This window comes from Oncorhynchus clarkii, chromosome 19 (genome assembly GCF_045791955.1).
Source record: "Oncorhynchus clarkii lewisi isolate Uvic-CL-2024 chromosome 19, UVic_Ocla_1.0, whole genome shotgun sequence".
In the NCBI taxonomy this organism is placed as follows: Eukaryota; Metazoa; Chordata; class Actinopteri; order Salmoniformes; family Salmonidae; genus Oncorhynchus; species Oncorhynchus clarkii.
The window spans coordinates 9,954,928-9,979,277 of record NC_092165.1 but is presented as its reverse complement, the minus strand read 5'-3'; the positions used below and the strand labels follow the sequence as shown (position 1 = coordinate 9,979,277).

The 24,350-nt window shown below is 45.4% G+C and overlaps 1 protein-coding gene across 1 annotated transcript in view; it reads left to right on the top strand.

Annotated features, from left to right (window-relative positions):
* Positions 1 to 392: 392 nt before the first annotated feature.
* Positions 393 to 24,350, top strand: part of LOC139374704 (FRAS1-related extracellular matrix protein 2-like) — a 52,324-nt gene continuing 28,366 nt past the window's right edge. The window contains exons 1-2 of the mRNA XM_071115802.1: positions 393 to 5,625; positions 5,982 to 6,071. Coding sequence (XP_070971903.1) covers positions 588 to 5,625; positions 5,982 to 6,071 — 5,128 coding nt within the window. The 5' untranslated portion in view covers positions 393 to 587. The remainder of the gene's footprint in view (positions 5,626 to 5,981; positions 6,072 to 24,350) is intronic.

The following is a 24,350-nucleotide window of genomic DNA, read 5'->3' as shown; positions in this document are numbered from 1 at the left end:
TGATGATTTAGGTTTATTTTGGAGAGGGGGAGTTGTTTAGGTAGTTTGTTGGGGGGCAGAGGAGGATGGGGGGCTAAGACAGGGATTGCTGGGGGGGTATAGAGGAGGAGGGAAGGCTGGGAGGGGATAGGCAGGGGGGAAGAGAGCGGGAGGGAGGGGATAGGCAGGGGGAAGAGAGTGGGGACGGAGGGGATAGGCAAGGGGGAGAGGGGGGGATAGGCAAGGGGAAGGGTGGGGGGATAGGCAAGGGTACTGGAGGGGCTGTCCAATGTGTTTTCTTAAATTAGCTGTTGGGGGCGGGAGGCATTCTCTCCGTGTTGTCAGAGGGAGGAGTCTGGAGACGCTGTCACTGTCTCCTGCTTCAGTATTACCTGCACCATAAGATCAACTACACTTTTCCTGTGAGTGGACAGAGAGAGAGAAAGAGGGAGCAGAGAGAGAGAGAACCAGAGACCCAAGCTTCAACTTTTCAACTGCCAGAGTGGGGTTTACTTTTTCTCATCTTTTTTCTTCTCAGGAGAGATTTGATTTGAAGGACATTTATTTCTGCTGAGTTATACAAAGTGGCAGGGCAACTGGCAGTGGACATGGCTGGTTGTCTGCAAAGGACAGGACTTTGTAAAGGGCAGGCACGTTTGTTGAGATGCCTCTTTGTGCTTTTCACTCTTGTCTTTTGCTTTTCCTCTGTGGACGCGGAGCCCCACCAATTCGATTCGGCTTTCCTTTACCGACAACGACAAGGACATCATGCTGACAGCATCGTTGTGGCCAACAATGGCCTCCGTGTTCCCTTCGGGAAGTCTGTGTACCTGGACGCTGTCAATGACCTGGTGACTGAGGTGCAGCCCGGAGACCGCTGCTCCATCACGGTCCTGGAGAATGACCCACTGGCCCAAAAACCCGGAATGCTTAGCCCTAAGAAGTTCCCCTGTGCGTTTGGCAGTGATGAGGTGAAATACACTCATTTTGGTTCCCGGAGCCCCAGTAAAGACAGGGTGAAGCTGCAGCTACGCTACGACTCCCAGACGGACACGGTGGTCATCCCCTTCATGCTGGAGGTGGAGGTGGTCTTCCAGCAGCTGGAGGTCCTCACCAGGAACATGCCCCTGGCTGTGGACAAGCTCAACGGCAACAGCAACCCCATTGACAAAAAGGGCCTGGACTTTTCCTTTGAGGATGGTGTCACTCAGTGCAAGGTCGCCACGCTGGTCGGCGCCGGCGGTCTCCCCAGGTATGGCACCCTTTTAAATAATTCCACTAATGGCCAGATGATGGACTGTGATGAGTTTCTTAAGCAAGGCATTCGCTACAAGCACACATCCACCACCAACTCTCCTAACAGAGACTATATCCCCATGTTGGTAGAGCTGCAGGATAATGAGGGAAACACCATTATGCAGGAGCATTTCCAGATCATGGTTAGAATTAGAGAGGGTACAGAGAACACCCCTCCTAAGCCTAGTTTTGTTGCTATGATGATGATGGAGATTGATCAGTTTGTGATGACAGCTATCACCAGTGATATGTTGGCTGCCGAGGATGTTGAATCTGATCCAGATGACTTAATATTTAACATTACGTCCCCCCTGGACCATCAGCAAGGCTACATCATCAGTACAGATGATCAGAACCTCCCCATCACCTCGTTCTACCAGAGAGACATTAAAGATTTGAAGATAGCCTATAAGCCTCCGTCCGAGGATTCAGAAGTAGAGAGGATTTTCCAGCTCGAGTTTGAAATTGTAGATACAGAGGGCGCCGTCTCTGATACGTTTGCCTTTATGATTGTGGTGAAGCCTATGAATACTCTTGCTCCCGTAGCAACCAAGAACATAGGGCAGCTTTTGTTTGAGGGCCAGTCCAGAACTCTCTCCAGCTCTCACAACTTAGAGATCAGTGATGAAGATAACCTGGACAATGTGAAAATCACAGTGGTGGACGGCTTGAAGCACGGCGAGCTGACGGTGCTCGGCGCGCGCAGGAAATTCTTCACACCGGCCGATTTAGATGCCGGCATCGTGGTTTACCAGCACGACGGCAGCGACACCTACAGCGACAACATCATTTTTAGAATGACTGATGGCAGCAATGAGGTCGAGTTTTTGTTCCCTATCACTATAGCCCCCACTGACGATGAACCCCCTATTATCAATGCAAACACCGGCCTGGTGCTTTTCAAGAATGAAATCATGCAGATTTCCCCCTTCATTCTGAGCGCCACAGACATAGACTCAGAGGATTCTACCATTAAATTCATCCTTGAGGCCCCATACTCCACTGTAGGGGAGCTTATCCTCAGACAAGTGGAGCCTCCCTCTAACCCCTCTCTCTGGAAGTTCAGTGAGACAGATGAGATGTTTGAACAGGTGGTGACCGAATGTTTCCAGCAGGACATTCTAGATGGGAAGCTCTTCTACCGCCACATTGGGCCTCACAGCACCACCACTGTGATGGATCAGTTTGTGTTCCGCGTCCAAGATGACAATAACCCACCAAACCAGTCCGGTGAGCATACCTTCACCATTAAAATCCACCCGGTGGATGACCTCCCACCAGAGCTCTACCCAGGGACCACGCTTCACATGACAGTGCAAGAGTATGAGCTGACTCACTTCAAGAAGACGTTTTTGCGTTACACAGATTTGGACTCGGATGACAGGGATCTGAAATATACCGTCACCAAGTCCCCCACTGACACAGACGAGAACAACCCGGCCCCCCTGGGTGACATTGTTCTGACTGACAGTCCCGACTCTGTGATCAGTGAGTTCACGCAGGCGCAGGTCAACCACCACAAAGTGGCCTACAAGCCCCCAGACCAGGAACTGGGCATCACTCCAAAAGTCCTTCAGTTCACATTCATTGTGGAGGATACTGCTGGGAATACAGTAGATGGACTATTCACTATTTTCTTACAGCCCGTTGACAACAAACCTCCCTTTATCACCAACACTGGTTTCACTTGCCAGGAGAGAAGCACGTACATCATCACTAAGAAGGAGCTCGATGCCACCGACCAGGACACAGAATATGAAAATATTCTATTCACTGTGACCCAGATTCCTCGCTATGGGCAGTTGCAGTATTTAGGGATCGATATGTCGAACAGTGAGACATTTGTCCTGGAGGACATCGAAAATGGCCATATTGCCTACATCCATGGCGGGGAGGAAAACCTCAGTGACGTTATCAAGTGTGACGTCAGCGACGGCTTCCATGAGGTACCTATCATCATCAAGATCTCCATTAACCCAGTTGATGACAAGACCCCCACCATCATGCTCCCTGCTGGCCTTCTAGGGGCATCCATCGATGTCCTGGAGAATGGGGCAACTGAAATCACCAGCAATGTCATCCAGGGCCGTGACGAAGACACTGACGACCTCATGCTGACCTTCATCGTTGAGGAGCCCCCCAGGCTCGGTGAGATCCTGGTGAGCGGTGCCCGGGCCGAGAGGTTCACCCAACAGGACATCATCAACGGCGTGGTGATGTATGCCCACACTAGTGGTGAGATTGGCTCCTTCAAAGAGCATGACTCCTTCAACCTCACCATCTCCGACATGTCCGATGAATGGGTCGTCGGGGGCAACAAGGTCCAAGGAGTCCGGGTGCTCGTCACCATCCTGCCCGTCGACAGCATCCCACCCATCGTCAGCGTCGGGGAGCAGTTTGTGGTGATAGAAGGGGAGAAGAACGTCATTACTCTGGATCACGTTATGACTGAGGATATGGACACAGACAACAATGACATCCTGTGCACCGTTATTGTTCAATCAACATCCGGGTACGTGGAGAATATCTCCCCAGCTCCAGGTTCTGAGAAGTCCAGAGCAGGCACCGCCATCACCGCCTTCAGCTTCAAAGATGTCTTCCTCGGTCATATCTACTATGTCCAGAGCATCCACAAAGGTGTGGAGCCTGTGGAAGACAGGTTCACCTTCCGTTGCTCCGACGGCATCAACTTCTCTGATCGCCACTTTTTCCCCATCGTCATCATCCCTGCCAATGATGAGAAACCAGAGATCTTTATCCGTGAGTTTGTCGTGATGGAGGGCATGAGTCTGGTCATCGACACACCCATCCTGAATGCGGCCGATGCAGACATTCCAGGGGATGAACTGGAGTTTGAGATCATAAAGAACCCCAAGCATGGCAAGATAGTTCAGCAGCTTACAACGGGCACAGTCCCTGTTGTCAGGTTCTCCTTGGAACAGATCAATGAGGCCTCCAACATCATCTACGAACACGACGACTCAGAGACCAAAGAAGACAGTTTCGAAGTTAGGCTCACAGACGGGAAACACACAGTGGAGAAGAAGATTCTCATCATGGTGATTCCTGTCGATGACGAGACACCAAGAATGGCCATCAATGATGGACTGGAGGTTGAGATCGGAGAAACTAAAATAATCAACAACAGGGTCATGAAGGCTACTGATCTGGACTCGGAAGACAAAGAGCTCATCTACGTTGTGCGCTACGGCCCAAGCCAAGGCTATCTCCAGCGTATCACCAAGTTCGGACACGTTGTGGGCAACATCACCCTCGACATGAACTTCACCCAAGACGAAGTCGACAAAAACCTGATCCAGTATGTGCATACGGGCCAGGAGGGTGTACGCGACCTGCTTAAGTTTGACGTTACCGATGGCATTAACCCCCTTATCGACCGATACTTCTACATCAACATCGGAAGCATCGACATGGTTTTCCCCGATGTCATCAACAAAGGCGTGACCCTAAAAGAAGGGGGCAAAGTGACTCTGACCACTGACCTGCTCAGCACCACTGACATCAACAGCCCAGATGAGTTCCTCAGCTTTAGCATCACACGTGCCCCTAGCAGAGGCCACCTTGAATGCACTGACCTCCCAGGTGTGCCCATCTCCACCTTCACCCAGCTGCAGCTGGCCGGCAACAAGATTTACTACATCCACACCTCAGATGATGAGATGAAGATGGATAGCTTTGAGTTCGAGGTGACGGACGGCTACAACCCGGTCTTCCGCACCTTCAGAGTATCCATCACGGACGTGGACAACAAAAAACCTGTCCTGAGCGTCCATAAGCTGCTGTTGGGAGAGGGCGAAAACAAGCTCATCACCCCATTTGAGTTGACCGTGGAGGACCGTGACACCCCAGATAACCTGCTGCGCTTTGTGGTCACCCAGGTGCCGGTTCATGGCCAGTTGCTGTTCAACGGCACCCAGCCAATCAACACCTTCACCAAGCAGGACCTGAACGAGAACCTCATCACCTACAAGCACGATGGCACCGAGTCCAACGAGGATAGCTTCTCGTTCACCGTCACCGACGGCACACACAACGACTTCTACGTATTCCCTGATACCGTGTACGAGACACGTAAGCCTCAGATGATGACCATTCACATCAGCACTATTGACAATGGGGTCCCCCAGATCGTGGTCAACAAGGCTGCCCCGTCCCTAAGGGTTCTGCATAGCGGCCACCTTGGCTTCCTAATCACCAGCAAGGCCCTGAAGTCTGAGGATCGAGACAGTCCTCACAAAGTCCTCAAGTACTCCGTGGCCGAGGCCCCACAGCATGGCTTCATCATGAACACTGCCCTGGGCAATGACAGCATCAAGGCCTTCACACAAGGTAAGACTAGCATTTAATATTACATATATAACAATTTAAAAAACAATTGAGGAAAAAGTGAACGAACATTCATAAAATTAAAATCTGACATATTTACCTTTTTTTCCCCATTTTATTCTATCTAATTGATTGAAGTTATGTACTTTGGGAAAATTATGTTTACAATATCAGTAAGACCAGTATTCACACTCCTGCCAGAATCAGTATTTTAATGCCTTTGACTTTGACATAATCTAAAATGATGCCTGAGGGCTGTAAGTAACCTTCAGTAGAAAGTGGAGAAATCATCTCAGATGTTCTAAATAATGTAGAGATTCTCCTCCTTACATTTCCAATTCACCCTTTCATGTCATCAGCTGATATCGACGAAATGAAGATTTGCTACGTGCTGCTTGATGGTAGCAATGCCACAAGTGATATCTTCTACTTCACAGTTGAGGATAAAGGTAAGACCCTCTTTTTTAATATTTGAACCTCATGCTCATTGACGTTGTTGGGTCCCATTACTGCAGACTTATATCACATGGCCTGTAGGCATTCTTTTCGGCTTCATCCTTCTTTTAAGATTGAATCTCTTTGAGATTGAATCTTCCTGCTCTCTGTCAATCTCCAAAGTGTTTGCATCACAAAGACTTAAACGCAGTTCGCCATGACTGACAGCTAGCACAGAGCCCCTTCTCTCTCCTCGCCCCACTGCTGAGGGTGGCAGGTTTAAAGAAGGTTTAAAGAAGGGGTGGACGAGGTCAGTGGGGACATGGGCCGAACAGTGTCCCTGGGTGTGTTAGGAGTGAAAGGGATGGAACGCCCGGCAATTAAAAAAGCTCTGAACTTTATTGTATCATGAACAATGGGGGTTTTCCTTTGTGGTTTTTGTCCTGGGTTTTCTTCAGTCTTTGAAGTGATAGCATGAAACCAAATTTGCCACCTTCAATGCCTCCAAGGCATTCCAAGTATTCATCAAACCATATGTCCGTTTTTATGGAAATCGATCCTAGATAAGTGAGAATAGCATGAGCCTTTGACCCTGTGTGTAGAGGAAACTACTAATTTTGAATAGCAGTTTTGTATTGATCAAGGTGACTGTTAACCTGCTTCATTGCTTCTCTAGGTTAGTGGAACAGAAACGTAACTATTTCATAGTGAAGTTAGCAAGTTTTGCTTCACAATCCAAAATTCTCATGGAATTGTTTAAAGTGCTTCTATTTTTTTGGATTCTATTTTCTGTTTGACTAGTCATCAGAAAATTGAAAATAGACTAGTCATTACCATCTGATATGCCAGATCCATTCCTTACCTTCTCTAGGGATCCTTTGCTTGGAAGGCTTTGGATTTCAGTAGCTGTGTGTATTTATATTCCCCTAGAAATGAACGTTTGGTCCGATGTCATACCTTATTGGATTCCATAACTATCCACACAGGTTGCATCTCTATCGTGACAATCCTATTGGTGTTTTCAGTATACAGTCATTAATATGCATGATTATGATGTTAGTGTTTATATAACGTAGCTTTTCTATGGTATTGTCAGTAGATTTCAACTATTGGAGTAAAGCATGTTTATCATAAAATATGTTTTTGGTTTCAAAGTACATTCTACATATTCTACAAATTTGTTGTATCACACACAGACTGTGGAGTTTTGAAACGAATCAGTTGTTGGATATTAGTTTGCGCTTTGTTATGGTTCACTTTGTCCAAAGTACCATTGTGGACGTAGTTTATCTGCATCACGGATATATATAGCGAATGCAAAGCAAAGGATCAAAATATAGCAGGTGGGGATGGGGGCATGCGTTGCTATTTTAACATCAGCTGTAAATGCTTAACACATTCTGAGGTTTTGAAATGCATCCCTCCATGACACACTGTAAGAAAGGTTTGGGCTATATTTATGCTGGATTGAGGACTAGCTAGCTAGCACAATATTATCATCATCATCATCATCACGATGGTTGATGGCCACAGAGGGTTTAGGTGTCATGGCATTTTGGTCAATTCCTCTTGTTGTTTTCACCAAGTTTAACCCCTAAGTTAACCCTTTCATCTTCATGTTAGCGTTCACGCCCGGTAATGAACTCTCCTGTTAGGACAGAGAATTGGCTGTGAGAACAGAGTGGGAGAAAGGTTGTTAACTAGTTTCTGAAGATATTGCACAACAAGGAATTATTTTCACGTACTGTCCCGATCCACACATGCAGAAATACTAAGACTTATTTTCTTAATTATTTATATTATTTAATGCATGTGTCTTCCCAAAGTCCTCTTACTCTGCTAAAGCAGAACATGCTGAATTCCAGATGGCCATAAATGGCTGTCGCTCTCAGACAGTATAGCCTTAATGGATAGTAGGCCTTTCTTTCTCAGGGCTGTCTGTAATTGAGGGTCTGGCTACAACAGGAAGGGGACACAAGGGCTTCAATTAGCTCCACAATCCCCTGTGTTTGTAGTGTAGTCTGTCCCACTGTTCTGTTTGAGATTCCAGCCAGCACATCTGAACCAGGTGCAGGGTTGGCTCTATACCTCTCTGCCATCTGTCTAATGTGACTTTGTTTCTGTCTGACTACGTTTAACATGTGCAGAGCACTGAGTCAGGGCTGGTAGGACACACAACACACACACACACACCGAGTAACATCAAATAAAGGCATGAAAAGGCAACAATTGCCTGAGTCTATTACTGGCATGTAGGAACAAGTTGACACAGCATTCTGTTGGTCAGCGAATAGTGTTTAGTGTTTTCTTAATGTGTGTGAGAAACACCGCTGGACGTTCTAGATTCTATAGAATAAATGTCTGCAGCAGAAGGGACCATGAACAATACCTTAAAATGAATACTATTTACACCCTAAGTGTGCAACATTCACATAGAAAATAGTCAAAATGGCTACATTGTCTCCCTGTAGAGTTGTATTGCTGTACTGAAACAACATGTCATAAATAATGCGTTATGGGTAAGAAGAGAAAGAGCGAGGGGTCAGGGTATTTCCCCTGGGAGTTGGTCAGGAGTGGGTGTTGGCCGGCCCTAGCCTTTTGGGGGCCCTATGCGAGAGTGTAGAGACTTATTATAATTTTAAAGTTAATTTCCTGCAATTCTACACATTTGCCATTAGTCGGCCATGATTACAACAAATTTAAATAGCTGAATGGACTAACTTACCAAGCTAAAAATTGTTAGCTGCCATGGGCTAAATGAGTGACTGTCAGTGACCGACATAATGACAAAAAAACTGCTAATGCACAACCAAATGTCGAAATTGCACCTTGTGTATTCTACTATTCTTACTCTCAGTAGTATGTTGAGACCCTGACTGAATTCATTTGAATGAAGCTCTCCCCTCGTCCCTCACCTTGAGGGGAATGTAGTGATATAGCGTAGCATACTGTTAGCATAACCTTTATGTGTGAAGTGGTGATGAAGCGTTAGCATATCTCAGAGCGTTAGCATACCTCAAGACAAAGGAGATGATTGTGGACTACAGGAAAAAGAGGACTGGGCACGCCCCCATTCTCATCGACTGGGCTGCAGTGGAGCAGGTTGAGAGCTTCAGGTTCCTTGGTGTCCACATCACCAACAAACTAACATGGTCCAAGCACACCAAGACAGTCGTGAAGCGGGCACGACAAAACATATTCCCCCTCAGGAGACTGAAAAGATTTGGCATGGGTAATAAGATCCTCTACTGACTGGTTGCATCACTGCCTGGTATGTCAACTGCTCGGCCTTCGACCGCAAGGCACTACAGAGGGTAGAGCGAACGGCTCAGTACATCACTTGGTCCAAGATTCCTGCCATCCAAGACCTCTATACCAGGCGGTGTCAGAGGAAGGCCCTAAAAATTGTCAAAGACTCCAGCCACCCTAGTCATGGACTGTTCTCTCTGCTACCGCACGGCAAGCGGTAGCAGAGCGCCAAGTCTCGGTCCAAGAGGCTTCTGAACAGCATCTACCCCCAAACCATGAGACTCCTGAACATCTAATTAAATGGCTACCCAGACTATTTGCATTGACCTCGCTCTCCATACCACTGCCACTCTCTGTTGTCATCTATGCATAGTCACTTTAATAACTCTACCACCATGTACATATTACCTCAACTAACCGGTGCCCCCGGACATTGACTCTGTACCGGCACCCCCTTGTATATATTGCTATGTTTTACTGCTGCTCTTTAATTACTTGTATCTCTTATTGTTATCTGTATTTTTTAAAACTGCACTGTTGGTTAGGGGCTCGTAAGTAAGCACAACACCTGTTGTATTCGGCGCATGTAACTAATACAATTTGATTTGATTTGCTGAACTGTGTCACCCTGGCTACACTACAGCTGACCAGGCCTTCCTGGGGCAAGTGGGCACATCTCTTGATTGGGGTTCTGACAAGGAGAGCCAGGCAGGCTGAACTGGGTCCAGGCAGGCTGTACTGGCTCCAGGCAGGCTCAACTGGGTCCAGACAGGCTGTACTAGTTCTAGGCAGGCTCAACTGGGTCCAGGCAGGCTGTACTGGGTCCAGGCAGGCTCAACTGGATCCAGGCAGGCTGTACTGGGTCCAGGCAGGCTCAACTGGGTCCAGGCAAGCTGTACTGGGTCCAGGCAGGCTCAACTGGGTCCAGGCAGGCTGTACTGGGTCCAGGCAGGCTGAACTGGGTCCAGGCAGGCTGTACTGGGTCCAGGCAGGTGGCTCTGGTCCTGGGTGTTTTGGAGGGAGAGACCAGAAGAGAGAGGGGGTTCAGCTGAGTCAGATACTGTGTGAAATGTGCCTTTTACTCTATGTGGTACCACACCTTTTACACTTTCTAGCTGCACACCAAAATGAATACGGAAGTGTCATTACTGAGTTGAATCCTTTCATCATTCAGATGAACATGTTTCCATTGAGGAAATAGTCCTGCAGATACATTGATAGTTGCAGCTGTCTTTAAACTTTTACTGCAGTGGGCTAAAGCTGCAGCTGTCTAACCTTTTAGGGTCATACAGAGTGATTCTTAGTAGTCTTAAACAAATCTACTTTGAAACAAAAGTATACACCTCACACACATGGTTATGGGCTTAAAAAAAGAAGACACCTGTACCATGTCAGATATAGAGTTGAAATATATTACATTTGGAGTTTGCATCTGACAATTGATCTAGTGTCAGCCCTCTGTTCTGTCACAATAACAAAACTATTTGACATAGAAACACCGTATTATTTGTATTTTTTATAATGTTTATTATGAAATTCTGAAAAGTAGTGCACTATACAGAGAATTGGATGCTATTTTGGAGGCATCCCATAGCTTTCTAAGGGACAGGCTTGTTAAACACATATCATCACAAACCTGCCTAGCAACACAGGACCTCAGCCTCCCCAGGCAGTCAGCCAATACCTATGTGTAGCGGTCCGGTATGCATCCTCCCTTTTCAATACATACAGTGCCTTGCGAAAGTATTCGGCCCCCTTGAACTTTGCGACCTTTTGCCACATTTCAGGCTTCAAACATAAAGATATAAAACTGTATTTTTTTGTGAAGAATCAACAACAAGTGGGACACAATCATGAAGTGGAACGGCATTTATTGGATATTTCAAACTTTTTTAACAAATCAAAAACTGAAAAATTGGGCGTGCAAAATTATTCAGCCCCCTTAAGTTAATACTTTGTAGCGCCACCTTTTGCTGCGATTACAGCTGTAAGTCGCTTGGGGTATGTCTCTATCAGTTTTGCACATCGAGAGACTGACATTTTTTCCCATTCCTCCTTGCAAAACAGCTCGAGCTCAGTGAGGTTGGATGGAGAGCATTTGTGAACAGCAGTTTTCAGTTCTTTCCACAGATTCTCGATTGGATTCAGGTCTGGACTTTGACTTGGCCATTCTAACACCTGGATATGTTTATTTTTGAACCATTCCATTGTAGATTTTGCTTTATGTTTTGGATCATTGTCTTGTTGGAAGACAAATCTCCGTCCCAGTCTCAGGTCTTTCGCAGACTCCATCAGGTTTTCTTCCAGAATGGTCCTGTATTTGGCTCCATCCATCTTCCCATCAATTTTAACCATCTTCCCTGTCCCCGCTGAAGAAAAGCAGGCCCAAACCATGATGCTGCCACCACCATGTTTGACAGTGGGGATGGTGTGTTCAGGGTGATGAGCTGTGTTGCTTTTACGCCAAACATAACGTTTTGCATTTTTGCCAAAAAGTTCAATTTTGATTTCATCTGACCAGAGCACTTTCTTCCACATGTTTGGTGTGTCTCCCAGGTGGCTTGTGGCAAACTTTAAACAACACTTTTTATGGATATCTTTAAGAAATGGCTTTCTTCTTGCCACTCTTCCATAAAGGCCAGATTTGTGCAATATACGACTGACTGCTGTCCTATGGACAGAGTCTCCCACCTCAGCTGTAGATCTCTGCAGTTCATCCAGAGTGATCATGGGCCTCTTGGCTGCATCTCTGATCAGTCTTCTCCTTGTATGAGCTGAAAGTTTAGAGGGACGGCCAGGTCTTGGTAGATTTGCAGTGGTCTGATACTCCTTCCATTTCAATATTATCGCTTGCACAGTGCTCCTTGGGATGTTTAAAGCTTGGGAAATCTTTTTGTATCCAAATCCGGCTTTAAACTTCTTCACAACAGTATCTCGGACCTGCCTGGTGTGTTCCTTGTTCTTCATGATGCTCTCTGCGCTTTTAACGGACCTCTGAGACTATCACAGTGCAGGTGCATTTATACGGAGACTTGATTACACACAGGTGGATTGTATTTATCATCATTAGTCATTTAGGTCAACATTGGATCATTCAGAGATCCTCACTGAACTTCTCGAGAGAGTTTGCTGCACTGAAAGTAAAGGGGCTGAATAATTTTGCACGCCCAATTTTTCAGTTTTTGATTTGTTAAAAAAGTTTGAAATATCCAATAAATGTCGTTCCACTTCATGATTGTGTCCCACTTGTTGTTGATTCTTCACAAAAAAATACAGTTTTATATCTTTATGTTTGAAGCCTGAAATGTGGCAAAAGGTCGCAAAGTTCAAGGGGGCCGAATACTTTCGCAAGGCACTGTACTGTACCTGTCTTTTCTGTACCAGTATATGTGTCAAAGATTAGAAGTCTTGTCAAGCTACACATGCAAAAGAAAAGCACACTAGGAACTCAGATGCAATAATTTAATAACCTAATATCCAACGTTTCGACAGAGAAGCTGTCTTCATCAGGGTATAATGACAAACACTGCGGGTAACTAGTTTATATAGTGTCAAAGGACACGCACAGGTGTCTGTAATCATGGCCGGGTGTGGCCTGATATCATTGGTTAATTCTCAGATGTAAAAATAACATGTAAAAAACATAAATGGATAGCATACGATCATAGATACAATGTGGCTACAAACATTTACAATGAATAGCACAATCACAAGAATCACAGGAATGGCTTAAGATCAAAGTCTACGTTGAGACCGAAGGGAGCAAGGGTCTTTAAATTAAAGATCCAGGCAGCCTCTCGTTTTAACAATAAACTGTTGAGGTCACCCCCTCTCCTAGGGAGGGTGACATGTTCAATGCCGTTATAACATAGGGACGAAATCAAGTGGTTGACTTCCAAAAAGTGGGAAGCTACACACACATGCAACTTACACAGTCTTGCATGTGATGGATAGGTACACACTCAATCTCCTTACCTTTAGAGACTTACAGTCTCCATGGTGGAGAGGGTGGTGATGGGGTGAGGAAAGGGTGAGGAAAAGGGGATGAAAGAGGGAGGAAGGGGGAGGAAGTATTCCCAAGTCCCAGCAGGTGTTGAGAGACACAGAGGCAGCGGCGGCTCTACCCATAGCACGGCTGTGTGTGTGTGGAGGGGGGGTGACTTCCCAGTGTCTCTGCATTGTTCAAGAAAGGGGTCAGCAGTTGCCACACTGTGGGAAGTCTTGTCTCTTGAAATGGACAGTGGCCACATTCCAAGTCCTGGTAGCATATGCTGTCCTTTTTCAGTCAGGACCCCAGAGGGAGGCCCTGCGGAGTGCCTGTTTAACTTTTCACCCTTCGGGGAGATCCGATGGATGGTGGAATGTGTAAATCATCAGTCAGCCCTGAGGGGTAGCAATTAAAAAATGTAAATGCATTTTGGAAAGGGTTGTTTAGAAACTGATGTCAATGTTGTACAACAATAAGCAGACTGACTGAATCATAAGTGACAAACTCAGACAGGTTCCCTTCATTCAAGTCTTAATGTATTATTTGATGAGGGAATACCTTACCCCTTGAGGCCCATAAGGACCCAACCAGCCCACTGGTTCTGTTCTGAGGGGCGATTATAAGGTACTCTGATGGATAAAGTGAGCTGAGGTATAGACCTACTCCCTCATCTCCAGGCATATGGCCATGTAGAGATGTCCTCTTCGTTGAGTGATGGACTCAAGTTGTTAGAACAGGTTAGAACGGTTAGGGTTAGGAGGACGGGGTATTATTACCATCACTACACAGATAACTGATTATTGATCTAGTGTCAACCCTCCGTCCCTTCACCTAATCCTGCTGAAAGACACAGCAAAGCCCTGACCTGGATTCTGCCTCGCTCAAAATGGCCACCTTTGAATGTTTCCTCAACACTGTTTTTGTTATTGTTGGCTACCCCTGTGTGATAATAGGGTTATGACAAGGTGCTTGGATGAAAGGCAGTGTCATTCTATCATAAAAGGCTAGATGTATTTTTTCCCTTCAAAAGAAACTAGTCTAAAGGCACAACGATTATTAGCCTCTGAGCTCTATCCCAATAATGACTAAGTTCAGTGTGTCAGTTGGGGTTACTCCTCTTCTGTCATCCAGGACTGTCTACAGACGAGTGGTCCATCAGGCCAGGGCCTACCCTGCCAGAGGCTAGTAGTAACCCCTTTAACAGAACAATGTCAGACTCGTCCAGACTCGTCCAGACCTCTGAAGGTTTTTTCTTCCTCCTTTGTCTTTTTACCTGTTGAACCAGGAAAAGCCCATTGAGACCTGGTCAAGAAGGCAGCAGCATCAATACAACATTACAACATTAAAAACATACAATAAATCATCAGCACATCAATACAATACAATCAGCACAACAATACAATACAATCAGCACAACAATACAATTCAGTTTGTCCGTGATGTGTACGCCGAAGAACTTAAAACTTTCTACCCTCTCCACTACTGTCCCGTCGATGTGGATAGGGGGGTGCTCCCTCTGCTGTTTCCTGAAGTCCACGATCATCTCCTTTGTTTTGTTGATGTTGAGTGTGAGGTCGTTGTTGGTAATCAAGCCTACCACTGTAGTGTCGTCCGCAAACTTGATGATTGAGTTGGAGGCGTGCATGGCCATGCAGTCATGGGTGAACCACCTGGGGGCGGCCCGTCAGGAACTCCAGTACCCAGTTGCACAAGGCGGGGTCGAGGTTGATGACGAGTTTGGAAGGTACTATGGTGTTGAATGCTGAGCTGTAGTCGATGAACAGCATTCTCACATAGGTCTTCCTCTTGTCCAGATGGGTTAGGGCAGTGTGCAGTGTGGTTGCGAATGCGTCGTCTGTGGACCTATTGGGGCAGTAAGCAAATTGGAGTGGGTCTAGGGTGTCAGGTAGGCTAGAGGTATATGGTCCTTGACTAGTCTCTCAAAGCACTTCATGATGACAGAAGTGAGTGCTACGGGGCGGTAGTCGTTTAGCTCAGTTACCTTAGCTTTCTTGGGAACAGGAACAATGGTGGCCTGCAGCCTTGCGAGGGTTAACACGTTTAAATGTTTTACTCACATCGATTGCAGTGAAGGAGAGTCTGCAGATTTTGGTAGCGGGCAGTGTCAGTGGCACTGTATTGTCCTCAAAGCGAGCAAAGAAGTTATTTAGTCAGTCTGGGAGCAAGACATCCTGGTCCGCAACAGGGCTGGTTTTCTTTTTGGAATCCGTGATTGACTGTAGACCCTGCCACATACCTCTTGTGTCTGAGCTGTTGAATTGCGACTCTACTTTGTCTCTATACTGACACTTAGCTTGTTTGACTGCCTTGCGGAGGGAACAGCTACACTGTTTGTATTCGGTCATGTTTCCGGTCACCTTGACCTGGTTAAAAGTAGTGGTTCGCGCTTTTAGTTTTGCGCGAATGCTGCCATCAATCCACAGTTTCTGGTTTGGGAATGTTTTAATGGTTGCTGTGGGTACGACATCACCGATGCACTTGCTAATGAACTCGCTCACCGAATCAGCGGATTCGTCAATGTTGTTGTTGGACGCAATGCGGAACATATCCCAATCCACGTGATCGAAGCAGTCTTGAAGCGTGGAATCAGATTGGTCGGACCAGCGTTGAACAGACCTGAGCGCGGGAGCTTCAGCACAACAATACAACCAGCACAACAATACAATACAATCAGCACAACACTACAATACAATCAGCATCAGCACAATAATACAATACAATACAATCAGCGTAACAATACCATCCAATCAGCGTAACAATACGATCCAATCAGCGTAACAATAAGATCCTATCAGCGTAACAATGCGATCCAGTCAGCGTAACAATACAATGCAATCAGCGTAACAATATGATCCAATCAGCGTAACAATACGATCCAATCAGCGTAACACTGCGATCCAATCAGCTTAACAATACAATGCAATCAGCGTAACAATACCATCCAATCAGCGTAACAATACGATCCAATCAGCGTAACAATACGATCTAATCAGCGTAACAATACAATGCAATCAGCGTAGCAATACCATCCAATCAGCGTAACAATGCGATCCAATCAGCGTAACAATACGATCCAATCAGCGTAACGCTGTGATCCAATCAGCGTAACGCTGCGATCCAATCAGCGTACCAATACGATCCAATCAGCGTAACAATACGATCCAATCAGCGTAACACTGCGATCCAATCAGCGTAACAATACAATGCAATCAGCGTAACAATGTGATCCAATCAACGTAACAATACAATACAATCAGCGTAACAATACGATCCAATCAGCGGAACAATACGATCCAATCAGGGTACCAATACAATCCAATCAGCATAACAATACAATAATCAGCGTAACAATACGATTCAATCAGCGTAACAATACACTACAATCAGCGTAACAATATGATCCAATCGACGTAACAATACTATCCAATCAGCATAACAATACAATAATCAGCGTAACAATGCGATCCAATCAGCGTAACAATACGATAACAATTTGCACTCCTTCTGAACAGAGTCTTGCATCAGAGTTTTAAACTCATCCAGGTAGTTAGATAGATATGGGAAGTCTACATCAGATTTTTTAAAGAGTGATAGGCTAGTGAGTAGATAGTGAATATTAGCTTCCAGGCAAACTCTGCCAAGGTTAATACGTTATGCAAGAGGAGGTTGTGCCGTTTTAGTTTTCATAGTAATAGCGATGATAAAAATGTACATATATAGTCATGCTAATTGGTTGTATCTTGAAAATAGCCTCCCTGTGTTGAATAGAGTTGAATCATTCTCGGTTTTATAATCTGGTAGCTTCCCCTTTCACTCCAGGCTCCTGCTGCATGGGAAATGACAGTAGACCAGTGGCAGAGGTAATAGTGTTATGCGATCATTCCTGGGAACAAGGAATGTGCTTCCTGCCTTCAAGACTCCCGTCTCCTGCCACACACACAGACATACCTGGAAGTGAAGTTGGAACCCTAGTAGACAGGTGTATGGGACTGGGAGAGTTCCAGGACAGGCAGTATCCCCTTTCATAGTCCCCCACAGACCCCACTCACAACCCCCAGAGATCAAAGCCAATACTCAGATAGGAACGTTTGACTGCATTACAGCCCCCTGTTCTGTTCCAGAGGGGTAGAATGGCACTTTTTCAGAGGAGGGGAATTATGGGTCGCGGCCATTTTACACAGCAGGCACCATGACTTCCTAAGTGTGTGTTCGGATCTAACCTGTCAGCCATGTCAACAGCCGGCCAACGATTTACTGTCCCCTGGTGCCAGTCGAAGGTCTACCTACATGTATACTGTGACTGTGAGGCGGAGGCTTCTTCCTCTCCTTGCCTCCTGACACGGGGCAGGTAGATTTATTGGTGTTGGGAGAGTGTTGGTGTTATGATGTCTGGCCCCTAGAGGTTATTCATGTCTGCTTCTATATGGCAAAGCTGTCTGCTGCTCCCCATACTTTCTTTTAAAATTGTCTTTATATTCTATACTTTACATTATATTCTACTTTCTCGCTGTCTGTTTAAAGATGTGTCACTTGCACACTTGTTCTGCACAGATGTAGGGTCTTAATTTGAGCCATTTTGCCACAGCAGGAAAATAATCTTTCAGCAACGGGAAATGTGAATTATTTTCATAATTAATAGACATTTTTGTAGGGGTCGATACATTTTTCATAAGGAAAAATTAAGTCTGACATTTCAGAGTGTAAATTACAAATTTCAGGAGCATTTTTCAAACCTCAAGTACACTACATGTTTTAAATGTCCTACATCGCAGAAAAGTTATCCTGCAACAGGGGGATCAAATTAAGATCCCACATCTGTATGTCCGTATCTATCCTCTCTTTCATTTATATTTACATTTTAGTCATTTAGCAGATGCACCTTCCCTTTCCTCTCTCTCTTCTATCACTCCTTCCCTGTCTGTACGTTCTGTGAGGACTCACTAAGAATCTTGACACCACTTAGTCGTTTCATTTAGCTCCGTTATTAGAGCATGGCTCTTGCAATGCCAGGATAATGGGTTCGATTCCCGGGATCACCCATACGTTAAATGTATGCAAGCATGAGTGTAAGTAGCTTTGGATAAGTGTATGCTAAATGGCATATAGACTGAGTGTGCAAAACATTAGGAACACGTTTCTAATATTGAGTTGCACCCCTCTTGCCCTCAGAACAGCGTTCCACAAGGATATTGGCCCATGCTGACTCTAATGCTTCACACAGTTGGCTGGATGTCCTCCCGGTGGTGGACCATTCTTGATACAGACGGGAAACTGTTGAGTGTGAAAAACCCAGCAGCGTGCCGTTCTTGACACACCAGTACGCCTGGCACCTAGTACCATACCCCATTCAAAGGCACTTAAATATGTTTTCTTGCCCATTCACCCTCTGAATGATACACATACACAATCCATGTCTCAATTGTCTCTAGTCTTAAAAATCCTTAATTAACCCGTCTCCTCCCCTTCATCTACACTGATTGAAGTGGATTTAACAAGTGACATCAATAAGGGATCAAAGCTTTCACCTGGATTTACCTGGTCAGTCTGTGTCATGGAAAGAGCAGGTGTTCTTAATGTTTTGTACACTCAGTGTTGTGTGTGTATATATATATATATGATTAAATTATTCATTTTGGCCAGTTGCCATGGGACAGTTAAGTTAGTTTTCTCCAAAATGATGCAATAAGCGCCAGTGGCACCATTGGGGGGTGACCCAGTCTCTCTGTCACCTTGTGATGTGCGGCATACTGCCTTTCCGACCCAGATCAGGTCACTGTTCTGAAGTCAGTGTTATTTTACAGTGCACGGCAGTGGCCAATAGGATCTATTAATATGCCTGGCTCCTCCAATCCAAAATCCCAACCATGGGATCTTCGGAATGCCCCAGAGGAAACTAAGTTGAGCACACTGGCATTTGAGAATATACTTTCTGTACTGTAGCGCCAACCTTAAAAAAAGAGAAAGCTGTTGTAATTGAATAAATTGTATAGAAATTCTGATCGTACACCTCAATATAATGACTAAATGAATGGACCACATGTGAAATCTATATTCACACAGATATTGTTGATGGTTTTGGCTGTAGGGACTGTAATAATAAGGGCCATAGGTAGCCGAGCGGTTAGAGTGTTGGGCTAGTAACCCTAAGGTCGCTGGTTTGAATTCCTGAGCTGACAAGGTGAAAAATCTAGCGATGTGCCCTTGTGCAAGGAACTTAACCCTTATTTGCTCCAGGGACGCCGTACTACCCTGACCCTGTAAAACAACCACAGGAGGTTGGTGGCACCTTAATTGGGGAGGACAGGCTCATAGTAATGGCTGTAACGGAACAAATGGAGTGGTATCTAACTCATCAGACAAATGGTTTCCATGTGTTTGATCCCATTCCAGCCATTAATATGAGCTGTCCTCCCCAATATGAGCCGTCCTCCCCTCACCAGCCTCCTGTGAAAACAACACATTTCACTGCACCTATCCAGTGTACTGTATGTGACAATAAAACATTATTATTATTTCTGTATATATGTGGTTGTTTTGCCTACTTTAGTTGATTGCAAATCACTCTGGATAAGGGAGTCTGCTAAATTACTAAAATGTACATTTCTGCAAGTTTATACCGGGCCATGTCGCAGAGGGCAGAGTGCAATGTGACCCAGTATAAATAAAAAGAGGAATGAGGAAATGTAATAATCATGGTCCTCATTCCTGTCACTCAGCAGGGATATACTTACATGGGTGCCGCTTTCTGTTGCTCACCCTTGCATCATTCTCTTGGCTGTCAAAACCTCATTCTGACCAATGATATCCCCCCCTCCTCTTGAGTCCCACCCACCATCCTAAGTATATCTATGTATGGCTATGAGTACTGTAGCAATGTAAATAGGACCTGATGACCTGATGAAGAAGGTGGAATGAAAGGACACTGGGGGGGGGGGGGGGGGGTTCTGTAGGGCCGCTGGTTGCTTTATGGATGGATTGCTGACCATGGTCGAGGTTGAAGATGACAAAGGTTAAAACAAGGGTATCTAATATCCCATAACTCTTTGCAACAATGGGACCTAGTTAGCTAAGGTGCTGGTAGTTAGCAATGGCGGACAGGCTCATTGTACTGGCTGGAATGGAATAATGGAACGGTATCAAACACATCAAACATATGGAAACCACGTTTGACATCGTTCCATTTATGCCACTTTAGCCATTACAATGAGTCCGTCCTCCTATAGCTCCCCCCACCAGCCTCCTCTGATGTACAGTCAGGAGATACAATCAAACATGTTTGGAATCGGAATGAACCTAACTGATGTCTCCATTATATCCTTAGTCATCGAGGCTCACAGGAGACCATCTTGAGAATCTTGGCAAATCCCCTGACAGGTCATTAAAATGACAGTGGTAAATTAATTTGACCTGTTAGCCACTAAAGTTACATGTTGTTGGAGCATAGGGGGGCAAGCTAGCTAGCTACCGTGTGAGTTAGTTATACAAAGATGGATGCACCGTAGGGAGCTCCATACCTGGAAAACATCCAGTCTTCTCACTCAGGTCTAAGAACATGAAAAATGTCCAGGGGCCAACACTTAGCAGTGGCTGTGATATACTGGCCGTGCTTACTGCTTACTCAAACGATTAGCCTAGCATTAATAAACCACTCTAAGGACAAATGTATTAAGAGCCTGAAACAGGAGCGTTTCAAAATGCCGTCTTCTATAAAACATTTCATCTGATGGTGAGAACTATTATTATTGTCAGTTTGAAACGCAAAAGAAATGTGAGCTGGGAGTGTGGTTGATATGTTAGTTGTAAAGATTGTAATAAATGAGTTTGTAAATCAGTTAGAGACATCAGAACCAGCAGAGACACCTGGTTCAGAGGGAATGTGGCCATTACTTAGCCTTACATACCCTATCCACGTTATTGCTTTCATAAATACCAAGGAAGGCGTCCCTCTCCACTTCTGCAAGACGCCTCAGTTCATTTAAATAGGCAGCAGCGCTGAGCACTAATCAGTCTATATATCATTTGAGATGGAGTTTTATACAAACACTGAAAGGCTACCACTCAGTTTCACTTTGGGTTTATCTGAATCAGTGGTATTGATGTGACCTTCTCTAATGGAAAGCAGAAAGTGTGTAGTGTGCTTGACAACACACCACTGGATCCGTGTCTGGTGTGGTTGGATTCCATGCCAGGTCTGGACACGGTATCTGACAGGATTCACAAAAGGAGCCAGACGAGGATTCCCTCCTCTGAGTTTGAGAAAGGAAAGCAGGCAGGCAGGGAGGGAGGCAGAGAGACATGCCAGAGCAGTGGGCTGTGGGCCACCCAGACAGTGACCTGCTGTCCCTTGTTCACCCTGGAGGGACAAAGCCAACATAGGGACAGAGAGATGTGGTGGGAGGGCGCAGCTGTCACTCAGCTTCTTTTTCCAGAATCTGAAGTTCTGTCAGGAGTTCTCTGAGACACAGAGACACAGAGACACAGAGACAGAGAGACAGAGAGAGAGAGAGAGAGAGAGAGAGAGAGAGAGAGAGAGAGAGGGAGAGAGGGAGAGAGAGAGAGAGAGACACAGAGACAGAGAGACAGACACAGAGACAGAGAGACAGAGAGAGAGAGAGAGAGACACACAGAGACAGAGAGAGAGAGAGAGAGAGAGAGAGAGAGAGAGAGAGAGAGAGAGAGAGAGAGAGAGAGAGAGAGGGAGAGGGAGAGGGAGAGAGAGAGAGACTATGGCTGACTGAAATGTCACACCGGACGGATCTGAAGCCCCCTATCTCACGGTCATGTCTATGGCTCTGATCATGTCCACCTGGGGGATGGAATTAGTGTAATTGATTATACACAGACAGCTCAGATTGTAATGATATCACCTTGACATTTTTGGGTATGTTTGTGTGCTTGTATCATCATTGTAGCAGGTCCTGATTTGTTTTTGAGGCCTGCCTGCCAGCCAACTCTCTTCGATGACACACAAAATATATGGATGATGACGACATTGCCTTTGTCATAGTTGTCATAGAGTTTTCAAAGGCTCAGATATCACACAGCCAGGGCTTTGAGGTCCCCTCCACTGGCTGTGCATCTATGTATAACATGATGTATGTATAGCGTCACAGCGATGTCATGGTGTCACAACGTATCTCTATCAGGTCTGGGAAATGGAGACATGGTTAGGGAAGACTTTTCCTCAGCTCTTTTTTTCCAATTGACTCCCATCCGCCCCCCCCGGTCGGAAATCCAACTCTGTTCTTTTAACAGGCGTCAGGCCAGGTGGTAAATGGTAGATGTCCTTAAATCTCATCTGTCCTATTTTATCGGCCTGTTGATTTAGGTTATTCTGAGGATTTAAACTCAAATGAACTCCAAGACCTTATTTCACCCTGTTAATTGAGTGACAATTGAGAAATAACAGCAGCTGATCAATTCAATTAAATATTGTCATTAGCGCTCATATTAATTAATTTCCCCAGTGCAGAATAGTCTGCTTCTAATTCTTACAGGTCAATTGACTCTTTTGTTTTCAATATTATTTTACTTACATAGTCTCATCATCTACAGTATTTCACCAGACAAACTACACCATGTTAGAAATTGTATTTCTATGCAATACGCAAGATAAAATAGCATTATTACATGTATTGAGGGTAACAGTGTCAGAGCTGAAACCAGAAGCGGTCAGATAGGCTGCCAGTCTGGATGCCAGAGCGATAGTCTTTTTGTTGTTGACTATGTTCATACGATAATCCTATCTGACACACAATACAGGCTCACTAAGCTCAATATCAGCTCTGTGTAAACTGGGCAGCCTGCCTAGGAACACGTGCCTTTCTGAACAGAAACACTCCTTCAGATTCTGTGGGTTTGAGGAGATATGAGCAGAAAGGTATACAGGTTTTATAAATCAAGTTTCTCCCTTGATAAGTGATTATTATACTTAATGTGATGGACTGAGGTGTGACTAATGTGCCATGTAGCATTTAGTTTATGTGCACTGTACGTTATAGGTACAAGTGACGGACGAACGTCAACAGTCACTGCACTTCCATTTTACATTGCAAAGATGCTCAAGGGGTGTTTGATATTTCCACTCAGGCTAAATGAAAATACACTTAATCAAACACTCAAATCTTATTTTGAAGTTAGCTGGCTCATCTTGTCTATCAATTGGCCACATGCGCACTCATCAAGCGTGGTGGAATTTGGGGCAGGCAAAGACAAACATGATGAATGCTTCCTGTATTTTTAGCCGGAGCTGTCAGAAACATGAGCATGGTCAAGGATAGACACCGTTAGGTGCTAGGAGCTCCTATGTCAAACTGGGACTCCATGGCTACTATACTATACATTTGGGGGATGGCTGGGGTGGGAGGGTGGCGGGTTCTGGTGTGTGTGTGTGTGTGTGTGTATGTGTGTGTGTGTATGTGTGTGTGTGTGTGTGTGTGTGTGTGTGTGTGTGTGTGTGTGTGTGTGTGTGTGTGTGTGTGTGTGTGTGTGTGTGTGATTTACGTGAAACAATCCAATTTAATCAATCCCCCTGAAAAATCCACTAGTTGGTATCAGTTCAATTCAATCCACCGTCATTGACATCCAGGCTTGGCGGAGTGTGGTTTGTCCCTGGCCCTGTTGTGTCTCGGTTATGGCCCGGCGCGCCATGTTGACATGTGGGTTTGAGGAAGTGGCCCCATCTCCTCCCTCCAGTGTTTTCATTCTCCCCAGTAACATAGCAGAACGCCCACAGCTCCTTTCTCCCTCAGCCAGGCAAAACCAGCCCCAATGCAGGCTCATTGTATGAATGAACCAGATGCTCCATGCTCTTGTCCTCCATAAAGCCTAGTGAGAGTTTATTTCTTTAGTTAGCCTCCTCTCACAGGTTCTCTGTCACCCCTCAGAGGATTGGTTCTGCTTCCTTTCCTTAGTGTTCTGTTATGTAGGGGTTCATATCCGAAGGGTCTTTTCTCCGCATTGATCTACCAAATCCTCGACTCTGATGCTGCAACCATCATGCTACAAGAGTGCCATAATAATGATATGAATAACA